Source organism: Poecile atricapillus, chromosome 11 (genome assembly GCF_030490865.1).
Source record: "Poecile atricapillus isolate bPoeAtr1 chromosome 11, bPoeAtr1.hap1, whole genome shotgun sequence".
In the NCBI taxonomy this organism is placed as follows: Eukaryota; Metazoa; Chordata; class Aves; order Passeriformes; family Paridae; genus Poecile; species Poecile atricapillus.
In genome coordinates, this window is record NC_081259.1 from 3192824 (window position 1) to 3208449 (window position 15626).

At 37.6% G+C, this 15626-nt stretch overlaps 1 protein-coding gene across 5 annotated transcripts in view; it reads right to left on the reverse strand.

The window, feature by feature from the left end:
* Window positions 1-15626, reverse strand: part of ASB7 (ankyrin repeat and SOCS box containing 7) — a 44100-nt gene that overhangs the window by 18489 nt on the left and 9985 nt on the right. For 2 of the 5 annotated variants that reach the window (XR_009278470.1, XM_058847130.1), the window contains exon 5: window positions 8850-9455. Coding sequence is in view for 2 of the 5 variants with exons in the window: in XM_058847130.1 (XP_058703113.1) it covers window positions 8850-9455 (606 nt within the window). In the remaining 3 variants the exon portion in view is untranslated. Of the gene's footprint in view, window positions 1-1608; window positions 2071-3949; window positions 5635-6401; window positions 6569-8849; window positions 9456-15626 lie in introns of those variants that run through there. The other 3 variants (XR_009278471.1, XR_009278472.1, XM_058847132.1) reach the window with 3 other exon arrangements.

Genomic DNA, 15626 nt, shown 5'->3' on the forward strand with positions numbered 1-15626 from the left:
GGGAAAAACCCCTCAGTCTTGCTTTTCTTTCAAACAATGAGACAGAAACTTCTAAGTTCAGCTGTAACAGGACTAGGAAGTTTCCTTAGAAAGTGAGGATTTATAAAAGTTATTCCAGGATTGTGTGGCAGAGTTAAAGATTGGGGTTTTCTTTCCCTTCTAACGAAAAGATAAAGCCTTCAGGCTTTGGATGCAGACAAACCCTCATCAAACAGAAAGGGATGAAAATGTGAATTAACCACTGTCCACAGAGGAAAAGTTTTACTGATACCACACAAACTTCAGCATTCCTGGCAAGGACTTTCCAAAATAATCAATTCTCTTTCAAGCTCATTCCTACCAGGAAACTACTCAAAATCAAACACCTTAAGTAACAGCTGGGGTTTGGCCCCTCCACCCAAAATAATCTCAGAAAATTTAATCAAGTCATATATCTGAATGCACCCAGCAATGGATCCCAAGGAAGAAAGAAAAAGAGAACAACAGAAATTGAGAAATCCTGCCCCAATAAACCCTTCTAGCTTTCAGCACTGCTGCCTTTGGGCTTTCCTAGCCCAGAGATTGCACACAGATCTATGTCTTTAATAGCTGTGAATAGCTTGCCCTTTGTAAATCTGTCTAGTGTTTTTTGAACCCATTCATACTTTCAGTATCCAAAACATCCTGTGGCAACAAATTTCACAATATAATTAGGCGTTGGCTGGAAAACTACAAAGTAATTTTATTTATTTTAGATCTGCTTCCTGATGGCTTTGTTGCATGCCTGCCATTCTTTGAGTTATAAGGAAAATAATGAATAATTGTTCCCACGCCAGTCATGATTTTACATACCTTTATATAAACCTCCATCCTCCACTCTAGCTTGGTACCTCTTCCCAAAGCTGAAATCTCCAGTTAATAACCCCCAACATGGGAACCACTCCAAACCTCTGAACAAACTGCCTGCCTTTGTGCATTTTCCTCATTCTGCTACAGCTTTTTTGGAGTTATTCCAGTAACACATCAAAGCTGTGCTAATCAATATTTTGATCATCGACTTAACTGCGTAAGCCTCTTTTTCTTTATTTCTTTTTTCCTCCAAGCCAAGACTTGGTTATGAGACCTGATGACTGTCAAATTCAAAATACTCAGCACCCTGAACAATGTAGGTGCTTCTGTTGGTATCTATAGAAATGGGCTGACAGACAGGTAGGGATTTTTAGACACTGGGATTTATCTTAAGCACTAAAATTATCCAGGGCAAGCCAGCAGAAGTAATGCATGAAAATAGTCTCAGTCTGCTTTTAAAGAAATTAGGTTTGAAATTAAAAAACCATGAAAATTTGAGTTTCCTTTATGTAAGTTGGAAATACTTTTATTATACTTATCACCACCTAAATGTCAATTTATTTTTAGCTAAATCTTTCATCCATGACTTAGAACACAAACCAATGGTTATTTTGTCCACCAGTGGTTTCTTCCTGGCATTTTTTTTTTTTCTACCTGAAGGAAAGAATTTAGGCAACCTGGACAACAGCAGAATGTTCAAATTTCAGGGAAAGGAAAGTTATTTTGGTAAGAAAGCAAGCAATCTTACTGATGATAAAGAAATAGTTCTGATGCTTTCAAACAGGGTTCAGAAAGGATTCACTGTTTCAAAAGTTCACTGCAAACAGCAGCAATAGGAAAGATAAAGGACTAGAGGTCTTTGTGTATTTTCTGTAGTAGAGTACACAATAAATCAGCTATGAGACACTGATTTCTGGTTTCAGAAATAAATGCCTTTTAATTAACATCCTACGTGGTTTTCGAGAACATAAAGGAACAGACAACTTAAAATACCCAGAAGAAATTGGTCATCAGTTAATTCAAAAAGACCCGATTATCAAATGTATGACATTTTCCCCTGATAAGCCTAAAAAATATTTCCTGGGAATGTGTTAACAATGGACATTTCCAGTGTTAAGCACCAGTTGCTACATCTAGTGGCTGCTGGTGTCTTAGGTCACGCCTTGCAAATTCCAGGGTTATTAATGCATTTGTGATTTATTAGAAACGGTGTCTGGAACACTTACTCATTCTTGGTTGCATCTGAATGAAAAAGAAAAAAAATAAAGGATTACGGACCGATGTCAGTGAACCTTAGTTTGGCAAATGAAAAATGTTATTAGTAACTTGGCAAAGACAAGTTAAATGATGAATAAAGTTCTCTTTAAAAACGATTAGGAAGTAGCAACTTTGGCTATATCCTGCATCACAAGTTTGGGAAGTTATTTAGGTAAATAAGCTGGAAAAGAAGATAATTAAAAGAGAAAGAAACAAAAAACCCCACAAACATGAAAGGTACAATTGGCCTAATTACCACTATCATGCAAAACAGCCACATAAAACTACTGATCACCTTAAAAACATCCAGCACATCCCTGAAGGGCCACCTTGTTGCTGTTATTCTGGATTTGCTCATGTGTTCACCAAATTATTACATACTGCAGTCAATTTATTTTTAAAGCTTTAAAGCAGTCATCAAATAAATAAGAAGTATTAATTAATACTTCTTAATACACGAAAAAGAGGCATAGTTCATCTTTTGCCTTCCAGAGCTTGTGCTCTGTGCTGGAAGGGAAAGCAGAAATCTACCAATGCAATTCTTGTGTACAGTGTCCCAAACCTGTCAGAAAAGCTTCTTCCAAACAAAAGAAATGTAAACCATGAGCTTAAAGAATTGAGAGGAATTGCTTTTAGATTTTTTTTAATCTAGATGCAGCAGACTTCAGTATGTATAAAATGAAAGCATTTTCCTAAATCAGTTCTTTAGCTGCTAACAAGTAAGTTTTGAGCTTTCCCCCACTTAAATAATTATTTTACTTAAATAATGAAATGAGCCTTTTAAATTATTTTTAAAAGAATCAACCTTTGCTGAAGAGGAAAGGGAAAAAAACATGTTTTAACAGCAAGAAATTATTGCAATTTATCTGAATTTCCACTCAAAACTCCATTCCTTTTCTTTTTGCAGTTTCAAGATTTTTCTGGTATGATATCTGAGAGTTTGCTGTTCTATCCCAGAGGCAGACAAAATTTCCATTTAGGATTTACTGCCTGGCCAAAGAACTGTGTCACTGTTAAAACTGCTCTGCATTTATACCTGTGCCTTCCCTCTGCAGACAATGTTTCCCAAGAAATAAATCACTAACTCACCCAGTAACTCTGTATTTAAGGACCATTAAGGCATATTTGTGATGCCTCTGACAACACTGTTCTTTGGGGACTTTCATCCAGTACTGTAAAGCTGGAAAAGGGGAATCCCTACCCATTTCCTCCACTGCAGATTCAGAGCAAAAAAAATGCATGTAAAAATACAATGCAAAAATCATGAATTGACCTTTCTGTTACCCAAGAGAAAACTTGGGAATAACTGAAATGAATAAATTTTAGGCTGCAAGAAGATCCCCTCTGATGTATTGTTCTAACTACTAAAAGAAAAGTATTTTAAAGCAAACAAGCAATGTTACTGGTTTGAAGTGGATAAGCTGTTTCTGAAGAAATTAAAAAATGAAAAATAACATCAGTGACATATTTCAGAAGCCGCCCACAGTTTTCTCTACAATATTAATGCATCTCTCTGAAAAACCTTAGAGTGGTATTTCTCAGACTGAGCCTCTGCCCCTCCTGGGAATTCTGAAAGGCTGAAAACAGTAGCAAGAAACCATTTGGTAATTTCTTTTTAGCTACAAAGGGAACTTAAAAATAAAAATCTTCAGAAACATTTTACAGAATATGTTGAAACCAAGCTGATGTATGCTGGCAACAGCTCAGTTCCTCTAGAATATCAGGAAAAGTATTTCTTTCTGCAGCAAACCCTTAAATCTATCCCTTATTTCACAGCAGTGAAGGAATGCAGCTACTGCCAGCAATTAAACTGAGTTCTGAATTTGTTGGCTTTTTTGAGGTGGGGGGGGGGGGGAAAGAAAAAGATAATTGAACTTATCAACTGGAAACTCACACCCACCAGCCACAAAACACACTGGGAAGGATGCACAAAACCAGGATCATAGGGAAAGGTTGGGATCACCTAGGAAATGACTGAGGCTGAGCCGAACGGGAACTCGGCTGCTCAGTGCAAGAGGTCTCAAGTTTAGGAAATGCACTGGCTTGTACTCTGTAAAAAACAACAGCAGAATAATTGGAGAGGATATCTGGTTTTCCAGCATTCAAAACATTAGAAAAAGGTAGCATCAAAAATCTATAGGTCTAAAATATTAATATCAGGCATGCAGGGATGAGTGTAAAATTACACAGAGTTCATTGAGAGCGTGAAAAGATTCCTCCAGCTCGACAGGACATGGAGAGCTTTGATTCTTTCTAACTGGATATCATACAAGTTATTTTAAAAGTTCTAATTTAATTTTGTGTTCAGTATGCCTCTGCTAGAATGTCTGAGCCTGACATATGTTTTCATTGGTCTCTGAAAAATAATTCCCCACAATGAGTTTTAGATGCCTATTAAATTTCAGTCTATCTGGCACAGAAATTATGTGCTATTTTGGACTGAAAAGTCCTATATGAAAAAGAAGAATGTCAGTAAGGCTCAATGTTACACTTAACAGGTGTTTTTAGCAATGAAATTAGGATTTGATATGCTCACAAAGGTATTTTTAAAAAAATTTTTGTGCCATCTCTGTAAATTCACTGAAATTGCTATGGAAATTCAGCTGAGAATGTCAACACCATAATGTTTATCTATTTTTAGGAGACAGTAAGTAAAGTACTCTGAACATCAAGACAGGCTTAAGATGCATTGTTATGCTGTTTTAAAATTATTTTTGCAGAGTACAGCACAGGTGTACAAATGGGATTAGAGCACGGCTGTACCTTAAATGCCACATACAAAAACAGTCTTGAATTATTTTTTTTTTTACATAGGCCTCTTAAAATATTCTTTTAGAGTAAATAACTGTATATAGCTACACTGTATGATTCAACTATTTCAACTGTAGAGTAGAAAATTATAAAATAATCCCTTATCCTAGTTCCCTGTGTAACTGGGTGACAAAGCAGACTTCAATCATCACTGCAAGATTTCCAGCAGCACCCAAGGAAACAAGTAAAGCCTGAGATTCCAGTAAAGATCTTCTATGTTATTACAAACATGAAAATACCATTTCCTTTGCAATTATCCATGAAATAAAATATGTAGAAATCTACTTAATTCACTATGACACTCCTGTATTCATAAAAGTGAAAACTACGCAGAGAGAAACTTTTTAAAATCTTCTTCCAGTTAAAAAAGCAATTCTAGTGAAAAGCTATCTCAATTTAGCCAAGGGATAGAAACAAAAGATGTATAAGAATTTCCTTAACAGAACTTCTGTCTCACTTATTCTGCACATTTACAGCGCTATATAAATTTAAACACAAAATTACACTCTCTAGTCAAAGCCAAAGATCTGCCCTTTGAAAAATTAGAAAAAGGAATGCAGCTGAAACACTTGTAGTTAAATTCACTGGGTGACCTTTAGATGTTGTTCCAGAAATGAAGTGAGTTCTTGGATACCTGTTGCCACACCAGCCACATCACACTGCTCTGGCCAGATCATTTCCTGAGCTCTCTGCCTCGACACAGAGCAGCAGCTCCTCACAGCCTCTCCTGCTCCTGAGCTGAACACAGATTCAGTTAAAGGAGGGCACTGAGGAGGGGGAAGTTTCCAGGCTTTTTTAAAATTCCCTTCCTTAGAGATTCTGTTTGAAATTTCTAATATCTTGAAGTCTATTTACGCCCTTATGTATTTTTCTAACACTTGCATTTTTTCTAATTCCCACATACATTTTATAAGTTTTAATATTCTCAAATCCCAATTTCAACTTCAAAACAATTTCATCCAGGGCTGTGATTGCACACTAATTTTATAAATATGTACACTACCAATAAAAGTCGCTATCTATCTCTATCTTATATATATATCTCATATGCACTCACCTCTATTTTAATTTGCATTAGTGCATTCCAAGCTTAACACATTAACAGTCCTGAAGAGGCAGGTTCAGACCAGGTGAAAGTTGAAACATTTACACTGCTCTAAAACAACTCTTTATCAAATGATCTTAGGTATTATGGTGGCTGCCAATAAATGTTTTTTGAAACAGGAAAGTGTAATACAGATAAGGAGAAGGAAGGTGATTAATAAAATCATTGAGCAGTTCTCATCTCCAATTTTTTTTTTCCCCAGAGAGACTTTGCTTATTTTTGTATTGTAAAAAAGAGAAAGGGGAAAAAGAAAAACACACAAGTCTGAACACCAAGTCAACAGCAGACTCATGGTCAAAAACTCTGTTGTTCCTAACTTCCAGCTCTGTGCTTAAATACTGAAACACAACTATAGAATAACTTCCTCTTGGAATTATTCTAGGAGCAAAGGAATCTCTACCTGTAACCAGGAAGAATATCAGACCTTCAGGGTCAAACCCCAAAATCCAATATCTTCTTGCAGACTCTCAGGGCCAATACTGAGTATTTCTGAGAGCTTGGTTTCTTGCCTGTTACTCCCAACCGGGGACCTGGGCTAAAGGCTGCCATTATTACCGATTACAATACCTACCAAAACAAAAAGAAATTCACAAATGATGTTTTCTGAGAAATTGAAACTGTACAAATACGTTTTCCAAGTATAAAAAAAACCAGCTATTCACATCTTATACGAAGATTACTAAATAGTACCCCATTTATATGCAGCATGCAACTGCTTTCACTTGAAGACGCAGATCGGTTTGTTAACTTTGATAATTTATATCTATTAATCTTTAGTCATAAAAATGTTACTCTACTGTAAAAATAAAAACTATTTCCTGTTTTACTATCAAATATACTCTTCGAAACTTCAGATGCAGATATAAAACTTACAGCTATGGATTTCTACATAAAGCACTTAGTCTAAGATTCAAATAAACTGAAATTCCCATTAAGCCCCACAAACAAGGCACTGTTGCCTACCTCAGAAAAGTTTCAGGAAGAATTCCAATAGAAGAATTGTCCAAAAATTTTGTAAGTTTTTTTTTTTTTCTAGGAAATACATTTTGCAGTAGGCTCATAAACAAGATTCTTCCCCAAAGTGCTACAGCACGAGATCTCAACAATTCCCTGTACAGTCAGATTTAACTGGGAACTCCACTACCAAAATGCCAGCTTGCTCTTTATCCATCTCATTTCTTATACAGCATCTTATTAAAGTAATTATTCATGAAAAGCAGGGAAGACAGTGTTTGGATATTTATAAAAAGGGCAGCAGAGTTTGTTTACAGTGGTTTGTAAACATACATTGATAATTATTTTGCTCAGAAGCACAGAGCTGAAGTGTTTTTGTCAGCACTGCTTTCCCAGTTCTCCCTCCAACAGCACAAAACTGGGATAGTTCCAACACTGTTACACTGGCCACAAATTAAAGCTATTTTTTTTTGTAGCAGAATTTACTTCTCACTTAACAACCCTTAAGGTATGAAATCTGCAAGCTGAAAGTTACAGCAGCTGTTTCCACTGGTCTTCAGACACTGAGGAAACACGGGAGCAGCCTAAGCTTTCATGCTTACTTATACATCCAAAGACTGGAAAACTGCAAGTCTGGATATTATATCATCTGCTGAAATCCCTGACTCTGCAACTATACAGTGAGAGGCTTCCAAAAAGGAAACCAGAAAGAAATGTGTTTGAATGAGAAGGGACATGCAAATTAAACCAAAATTACTTAATTGCTTGTATTTCTTATTATCAACTTCCACCTTTCCGGAAATTCTCTTTCAATTTCAGATATGAACAAAAACAACACCACAAATCATGTAGAAAAAGAAAGGAAATTCCAAATGCTTATTTGTGTCAGCTACTGACAACAGATCTCAGCTGATTCACTTCCAGCCCACACTGACTTTCAGTTTCTTTCCAGAGTATATAGCTCATCTAATTCTCATTAAAAAATTACCACATTAAAAAAAAATAAATAAAAGGAGCTGTAGGAGACAAAAAAAAAAGATATATGAAATACCCCATCCCCTGTAGTGTAGAGATCATTCTAGTTGGGTGATCATTTACCAGGCCATCTTAACATGTTTGAATTGGCAAACTCTGCTAAATGCTTATCAGTAATTCCTAAATGCTTCAGGCAACACTATGATTATGAAACATTAGTACAGCATTCCATGTTGAGAGAGGAAAACTTTCAGTAGATCTAGTACACCAAAAAGTGGTAATCAAAAGTGATCTGGATATTAGGAGCCCAATACTTTTTCTAAATATCAGAAGTCACGACGAGTTAAAATCTCTCGTATTTCAAAGACATCAACAAAATCAAATCAAAGCTACACAGCACATGAAACCCCTTCAAGTTGCAGGAATGAACTGTGGCATTTTGTTGTCTGGTTTAGGGGAGGGAAGGAGGGAATGTGGGAGAACACAAAGCAGCCAAAGCTCTTTTCTGCCCTAGTTGTAGTGCAGATGAAAAAGCCATCAACTGCCGAGGATTTGCATGGCAGTAAAAAAGTAAAAGAAAAGACACTAAAAAAACCCCTAAACAAACAACAAAACCAAACTCAAAAATCTTTTGTGCTAAGGCCAAAAATAAAATGAGATTTTACAGTTCACTCTTAAAATGAATGCTTCCCGTAAATATTTAAACAAAACTAATTTAAATGAAGTACACTTAACATTAGCACCTTTGCCGAGTAAGAGATTCCCAGTATCACAATCCCTTCAACTTCCCAGAAATTTTCTAGTGCATTTAAATAGCATCAAGGGGCAGAAAGGAAGAATTTTTTTTTTCTGGGGCTAAATTCAAAGAAGGCTTTTAGAGGACATTATGTCCTGTGATTAACTTCTCTTACATACATACTTGTCACTTCTTGTAAGAAATCCAGACAGGGTCGGCTACTTCCAGAAATACTTATTGAAACAGCCAGTGGGGTCTGTCCTTCATAGTTCCTTGTGTTAGTGTCTGCTCCGTAATTATACAACATTTGTGCACAAAGCACATCATCTCTAAGAGCAGACAAGTGTAAGGGTGTCTGTCCATCTTCCAAGCGCCCCAAGTTTGTATCGGCCCCTCTCTGGAGGAACATTCGGCAGTACGAGTGATTGCTTTTGATCACAGCGTATCGTAACAGGAAACCATTCTGAATGTCGATGTTGGCATTGTGGTCCAGGAGGATTTTCACACAGCTCGACCTCTCCCGGATAATGGCCAGCTGGAGTGGTGTAGTACCTTTATCACTGAGCGGATCAACCTCAGCCTTGAACTCCAGGAGGAGCCTGACAAAGGAGTCTCTGCCGTAGTGAGCAGCGACGTGCAGGGGAGTCCAGCCGTCGTTGCTCTTGGCGTTAATAATGTCACTTCTGTAGTCAGATTCCAGCATCAGGCGTGCAATCCTCGCCCGGCCATGCATGGCTGCGTAATGCAGAGCGGTGAAGCCTCCAATTAAGTCCTTAACTGTGGGATCAGCTGAAGTTAAAATAAAATTTAAAAAATAATTAAAAGGCGTTACGGTAATCTGGTGCTGAAAAAAATATTAAAAAAATATTCAAACGGTAATTGCTAGTCTTTCCAGGCATAGCATGACAGGATTTTTTGTACTTCAAGCTAATTCTTGCTTTCATGAACATGCTATTTTTAAGACAAAGTTAAAATTGTATTTAAGAACGAGTTACAAAAAAAAAAATATTTTTCTTTCACATACATATGTTTCCATTTGACAAATACTTTTCTACATCTTCCTAGCACTCTTAGGAATTAATTACTAATTACTCAAATCTCTCTGTCCATCCAGTTTTCCCCCAGCTCTACAATATTACATTTCTTTCTCAATGTTCAACTTTTTATTTTCCCTTGTGTTGCTTCTTGGTCTTAAAAAGAAGCATGTGTAGAAACATCTGCTGACCCAAATTGCGGATGTTTTGTGGTCTGGCAGCATTGTATTGTTTTTAGGGTGTAATGCTGTATTAGGTAAAATGTTTCTCTGTGGTCTGCAGGATTTCCAAAGCATGTAGGATATAAGTTATTTTAGATTATCTTGATAAAGTCTCTTTCCATACATGATGTATCTGTTCTGAATTTATAGTTTCACAAAAATTGAACATAAAAACCCACTTCTTAAAGGAGTCAGATAAACTGTTAGTGCAGAGTACAGGTAATACAGATTTATTTCCCCTTCACACAGCACAAACACTCAGACTGATTTATTAATTTAAAAATTAAAATAATCCAACCAATTTGCCTAATTTCCTCAGGACACCCAAACTTGTATAGCAAATGACTAATTAATTACCCAAGGCAAAGTGCCATTTCTCAGCTAGAGAACAAGCCAAGCTGTGAGGTTTCTCCTTCCACCACCCATGGGTGCTGCTGTTGGACACTAAAAGGTACAAAATACAGCGTGGAAATTTGAATGCTTTCCCAACCCATGCTAGATACCATCTTCACCACAAGACCTGCTCTAAGTTAAGTTCAAAATACAACATTAATTGCAGGCTACCCTAGACTGAGCACACCTGAACTCCCAAAGGTACAAGCACAAAACAGGAATGAGCTTCCCAACCCACTGTGCTCATATCCAAATAGCACCAAGCCAGATATTATACCAAAACGAAAAGACTGGAAGGAAGGAGTAGAGAATACAGCTGCAAAGATGATCCAGCAACTTTAAGGATATTTCTAAATGGAAAGAGAAGATGGAGAGGAAGGAAACAAATTAACTAACATAAAAAATTCCAACATACAAATGAATGCAGCCTGGCTACACAGAGAAATAAGATTCAAGATCTGCCTCTAGTGCACAGAATAGGAATAAACACAGAAGTAAGGGGTATATTAAGGAAAGTTAAGTTCCTTGCTAGTGACAGCTTTCCTCATCTCTTTTGAAAAGCAGAAGTTTCAGTGCTTTGAAAAGTCACACTAACCTGAGCTAAAGGAAAGAATGAAGCACCCACAGCCCAGCAGGAAAATGCAGCCAGTGACTGAATAGTGTTCCTAACCTGCACTGTGATCATGTCCAAAATGCAGCAAAGAATCAGCACAACCCACACAAAGATAGTATTTCAAAGTGATGCTGCTCCCAGGGTCTCTTTCTTCACACTGCTCAGACTATCCTACATTGACTTCTGAGTGGTGATAAATAAAGTGGGTAACAGGCATGAGAACAGGCAGAGGGATGATACAATCTGAAGGGCAGAACTGGGGGGGAAGATGGATATAATGGGAAGGAGACAGCAGCAGGCAGAGTCTTTCTCCACAAAAAAAGATTTTTGAAAGAAATAATGTTGGAGTTGTACCTTCTCTCTCCCATACTATGTAAGGCATAGAAGGCATCATTTCCACCCCCAGATGAGGTGCAGGTCACTGCCACAAGCAGTTTAATCAATGCCATTTCCAAATTCAAGCAGATATGGCCCAACTTTTATATGTGCATCTATATGCACTTTATACTGGTTGTAATCCAAAACAAACAATTTCCTGGCAACATAAGGATGCCTTTTCCCTATAGTTTTAAGCACCTTTCTATACCTTCCTTATTCCCAAAATATCATTGCTTTTGACCACTAAAGTGAACCAAAAACTTACTAAATCATGTAAGAGAAGTTTCTTAAGAAGGATAGGAAAAAAAGCCTCACAGTTGGGCAACCAAGCAACACAAACAACCAACCTTTCCATAACAAACCCCCTAGGAAAACCTCGTGAAAAATATACTGTAATTCCCATTAAGATTATGGATTTCTAGTGAGTCAACAGTCTGCCTCTGGATTAGAGAAACTATTTTAACAGGGTTGAAACTTCTTTTGCTATTCCATTAATGTCCTGCTGCCACCTCCTGGAAAACTTCCGAACTTCACAAGGGCTTTTAGCAGAGGCTGGACCTGCATGAAATTGCAAACAAATTCCATCCACTCAGTCCCTGTATTAGTAAAAGTAACACCCCAAAGTTGATGGTGCCTAAAGAAATTGTGCTGCTGTGGGGGTTTTGTCTGTCTGTGTTTTTTTAAAAGATTCAGTATTGGTACCATGTTGTAAAGTAACTCTCTCCCCCTGGAACATGAGCAAGGTAAACATTAATTTGGAATGACTCTCAGATTACCTTTTAGAATCTTCAGAGGGGCAAAAACTACCTGCCAGTTTTAGCTAGAAAGGGATCCAGCCAGCACTTGCCAATGGTCCTCTATCTCATCTCCATCCTGTCAAACAGTTTGTTCATTCCAAGCTTCCCATTAATATGGGGAGAGCAGAATGTAGAAACATGAACAACTGCATTTGGTCACTTCTAATGTTCTTAAATATAAAGCAGAATATAATGGCAGAAACCTTGAACAGCTTATCAAGGGTACCAAATACTGCAATCAAGCTCAGTCGAGATGGAAAATTTGTAGCACTGAATGATATTGAGATTATTTTATTTCATGTGAAAGTTGGGTACCTAAGCTAGTTATTTAAAGTCCACTGCTAATAAAACTCTTTCTAATACTGTAATCTAGAGGATATATAGATTCATAAATAGAAGACTCATATTTCAGAGTTTCAATTTACAGCTCAGTGGGACAGTTTTCCTTTTTCCTTGACACCTTCCTTAGGTCACTCTATCACAGTAACTTGGGAAGCCAAGAAAGCAATGCTTAAGCAATGCTTCTGGCTTCATTGAGTACTTCTATTATTTCAAGCTTATTTCCCTCAGCTAGGGCTTAAATCTAACCACAAGGTTTAGAAGCATGGCTACATGCAGCTTCTGTTTCAAATTTCCTAAGATAACACTGATACAGAAGATGTCCAGGAGAGCATTACTGTTCAGAGACAGAAATGCTTTAGGAGCTTAGGGGGAGTGAGCCTTTGGCATTCTCTAGATCCTCCCAGATTCCGCTTGACCTTACTAAAATTTAGATACCTTGAAGCCAAGACTAAAAATAAATAAATACGGCTGCTTGGCTACTTTCTCTTACTATTTCATTTCTAGGAGCTTTAGTGAATTATTTCTTCATTTTGAGTAACCAGAAATTGCTCTGTTAATACTGAGAAGGTATCACCAGCAGACAGCTAACTAGACACTTTCAAGATTTTAACTTGTTGTAACATTAATAGTGATGATTTGAAATTAATAAAACATATTTCTTGGCCAGTGTTGGATTGTCTGTCTCTATACAACATATTAAAAATTTACAAAGTACACTAAAGGGAAAAAAGGCTTGTTACACAAAAATCCAAGATTATTAAAAACTACACTCCCTGTTTTGGTGCTGCTTTGTGACTCCAGGGATGGGTAGGTGATGGCTTCACAGAATCTTTACTTCAATAAAATCAGACAAATGCACTAAGAAAGTCAAATTCACTATTTCTTATGAAAACTAAGTTTCTCCATGGTTATGATGAACTTCTGCATTTCACCAGTTGCTAAGTAATATTTGTTATGTGACCTATCCCCTCTGTATGTAGTTGGTATTTCTGCTGGCTTCATCATTTAGCCTGGACTGTTTTTTCTGCATTTTCCCCATCTATGTGTGCTCTTTCCTCAGCAGATAATAAAAAGCTTCCTGCTGTTCCACCACCTCCACTCAAATCAGCCAATCTGCATGCACAACACTGTCCTCTGGCTCTTTTCTTTGCTGGTGAGCAATGATGGAAGAGAAAAAGCAAAAGCAGGAGGCGGACAGGTCATGACTCCCATAAGAATCTACTTCTTATTTCCAGGTCAGTGACCAGATTCCTTCTCAGCCTTTATTAGCCCAACTCACCCTCCATCCCACTAGCAGGCTATGCTGGGAGCCTTCCAGCATGTCAGATCTGAGGCACAGCACTCTACCCTCAGCAACAGCCCACTGTGGTTTTCCCAGTCCTATTTTCCCCATGAAGATATTCCCAGCTCTGCTAAGCTCCATCATCCCTCGAGACAGCCACAACCACCACCAGCCACCCCTTCCTTCCCATCTCAATTCCCTCTTTCCCCCAGAACTCCACAGGCTCCCTATCACTGTCAATTTATTACCAATATGTAGTTAAATACTCTCTATTTTACCATAAGATTCAAAACAGAAAAGGACTCTTTCCTTCACCCCAGTATCTTTGTTTTTGTTCCACAGTGATTAAGCACCAGCAGCTAAAAAAAAATCCACTCCAGAAGGAGAAAAGCAGAGACCACATGAAGAAAGGTAGACACAAACCTCTCCCTAATGAGGGTGGCATGATTAACTCAGCTTGTAAGAGTCAACTCACTCACTGCTTAATAACTCATTTGTGACATTATTATCTGATAAATACTCATTATTTTTATGCCTCTGTTTTGAGGGAAAACGAGGCAATGCACCAGGCAGTGCCAATTTTCGGGAGCGAGGCTCAGCTGCAGGGAAGCTGCTGTGGATGACTAAACCTCACACTATTTGTTACTCAACTTTCTCATCCCGGTGATTCAACTCGAAGCTGCCTGAGGACAAAGGTGTTTCATTACAGGCAGTTTTCATGAGGCATCACATTCAGCTGGTACTTTGTATGGGAAAGAGTAACAACAAAAATAAAAACAAACCACTGCATCAGCAGCTATGTAATATGAAAATACATAGGAATACAGAAGGGATTTGCAGTTTTTTATCATCTTTAAACTTACAGATAGAAAATTAAAAGCAATGTATGTGACTTAAAGCCTTAAACTTTTGAACTATCAAACTGAGAGCTCGAGATTATCCACATATATTACTTTTAAAAAGTAGAATTTGAAGTTATATATTAGTAGCTTTTTTCCCCCTTCCAAGAAGGCCATGAGGGTTTGCCCTTTTTATGTGGTTACAATCTGTAGTAGGTGCATCCACAGAGTCCAATTGCTCAGGCTCTTAATTTCACCACTGCTCTTAAGGAACAAATCAGTGACTGTGCCACTACCACAGCCTGTTAATGCCACTCCACTTTCAGGATGATCCATACAGCTGGCAAACCCAGTGACAGACACGAGGGGTCCATATGGCTCAGATACACAAAGCATCAGAAAGATGATTTCAGTTTCCTTGGGACTGAAAACCTCATAATTCATTTGGCAAGTACAGTGCTAGAATAGAGGATGCTGTTCTTTAAGAGCACTGATCAGAACGTGGAGAACATCTACTGATTTCCTTTCCAGTACCACTTTAAAAGATTAGGATGATCCCTTTCTAAAACTTCAGATGGCCTTGGAAGATGATAACGCAATGAGAAATTCTGACTGTACCACCTGAGGGATAATAATCATCACCCACATGATTATCACTTAAATCAACAAAATTCAGTCAGTTCTTGAAATAAAGCTTCATCATGGCTGGATGCAGGAGAGCTGTAAACTCACTTGCATTAGCTGACACTAAAGTCCTTGCACAAAGAGGACTGTTTTCATAAAGTTTAACAGATTCTGTTAAACCCTATATTAAACTTAGTCTTTAGTGCAACTGGTTAACTTGCTTTAAAATTCTGAAACAAACTTCCCTAGGATTTCAATTCAAGGATCTGTTTTCCTCTAATAACACCCCTAACAGAGAAGAAAAGCCTGTAGTGAGTGCTGTGAGTGCATTTCATTTTATAATGAGTCCTTCTGCCCTATTTTCATAATGCTTATTCATTCCTTGAACAATTCCTAGGCAGTGCTGGGAGAAAAAAAGTTATTAAGATATAAAGCTA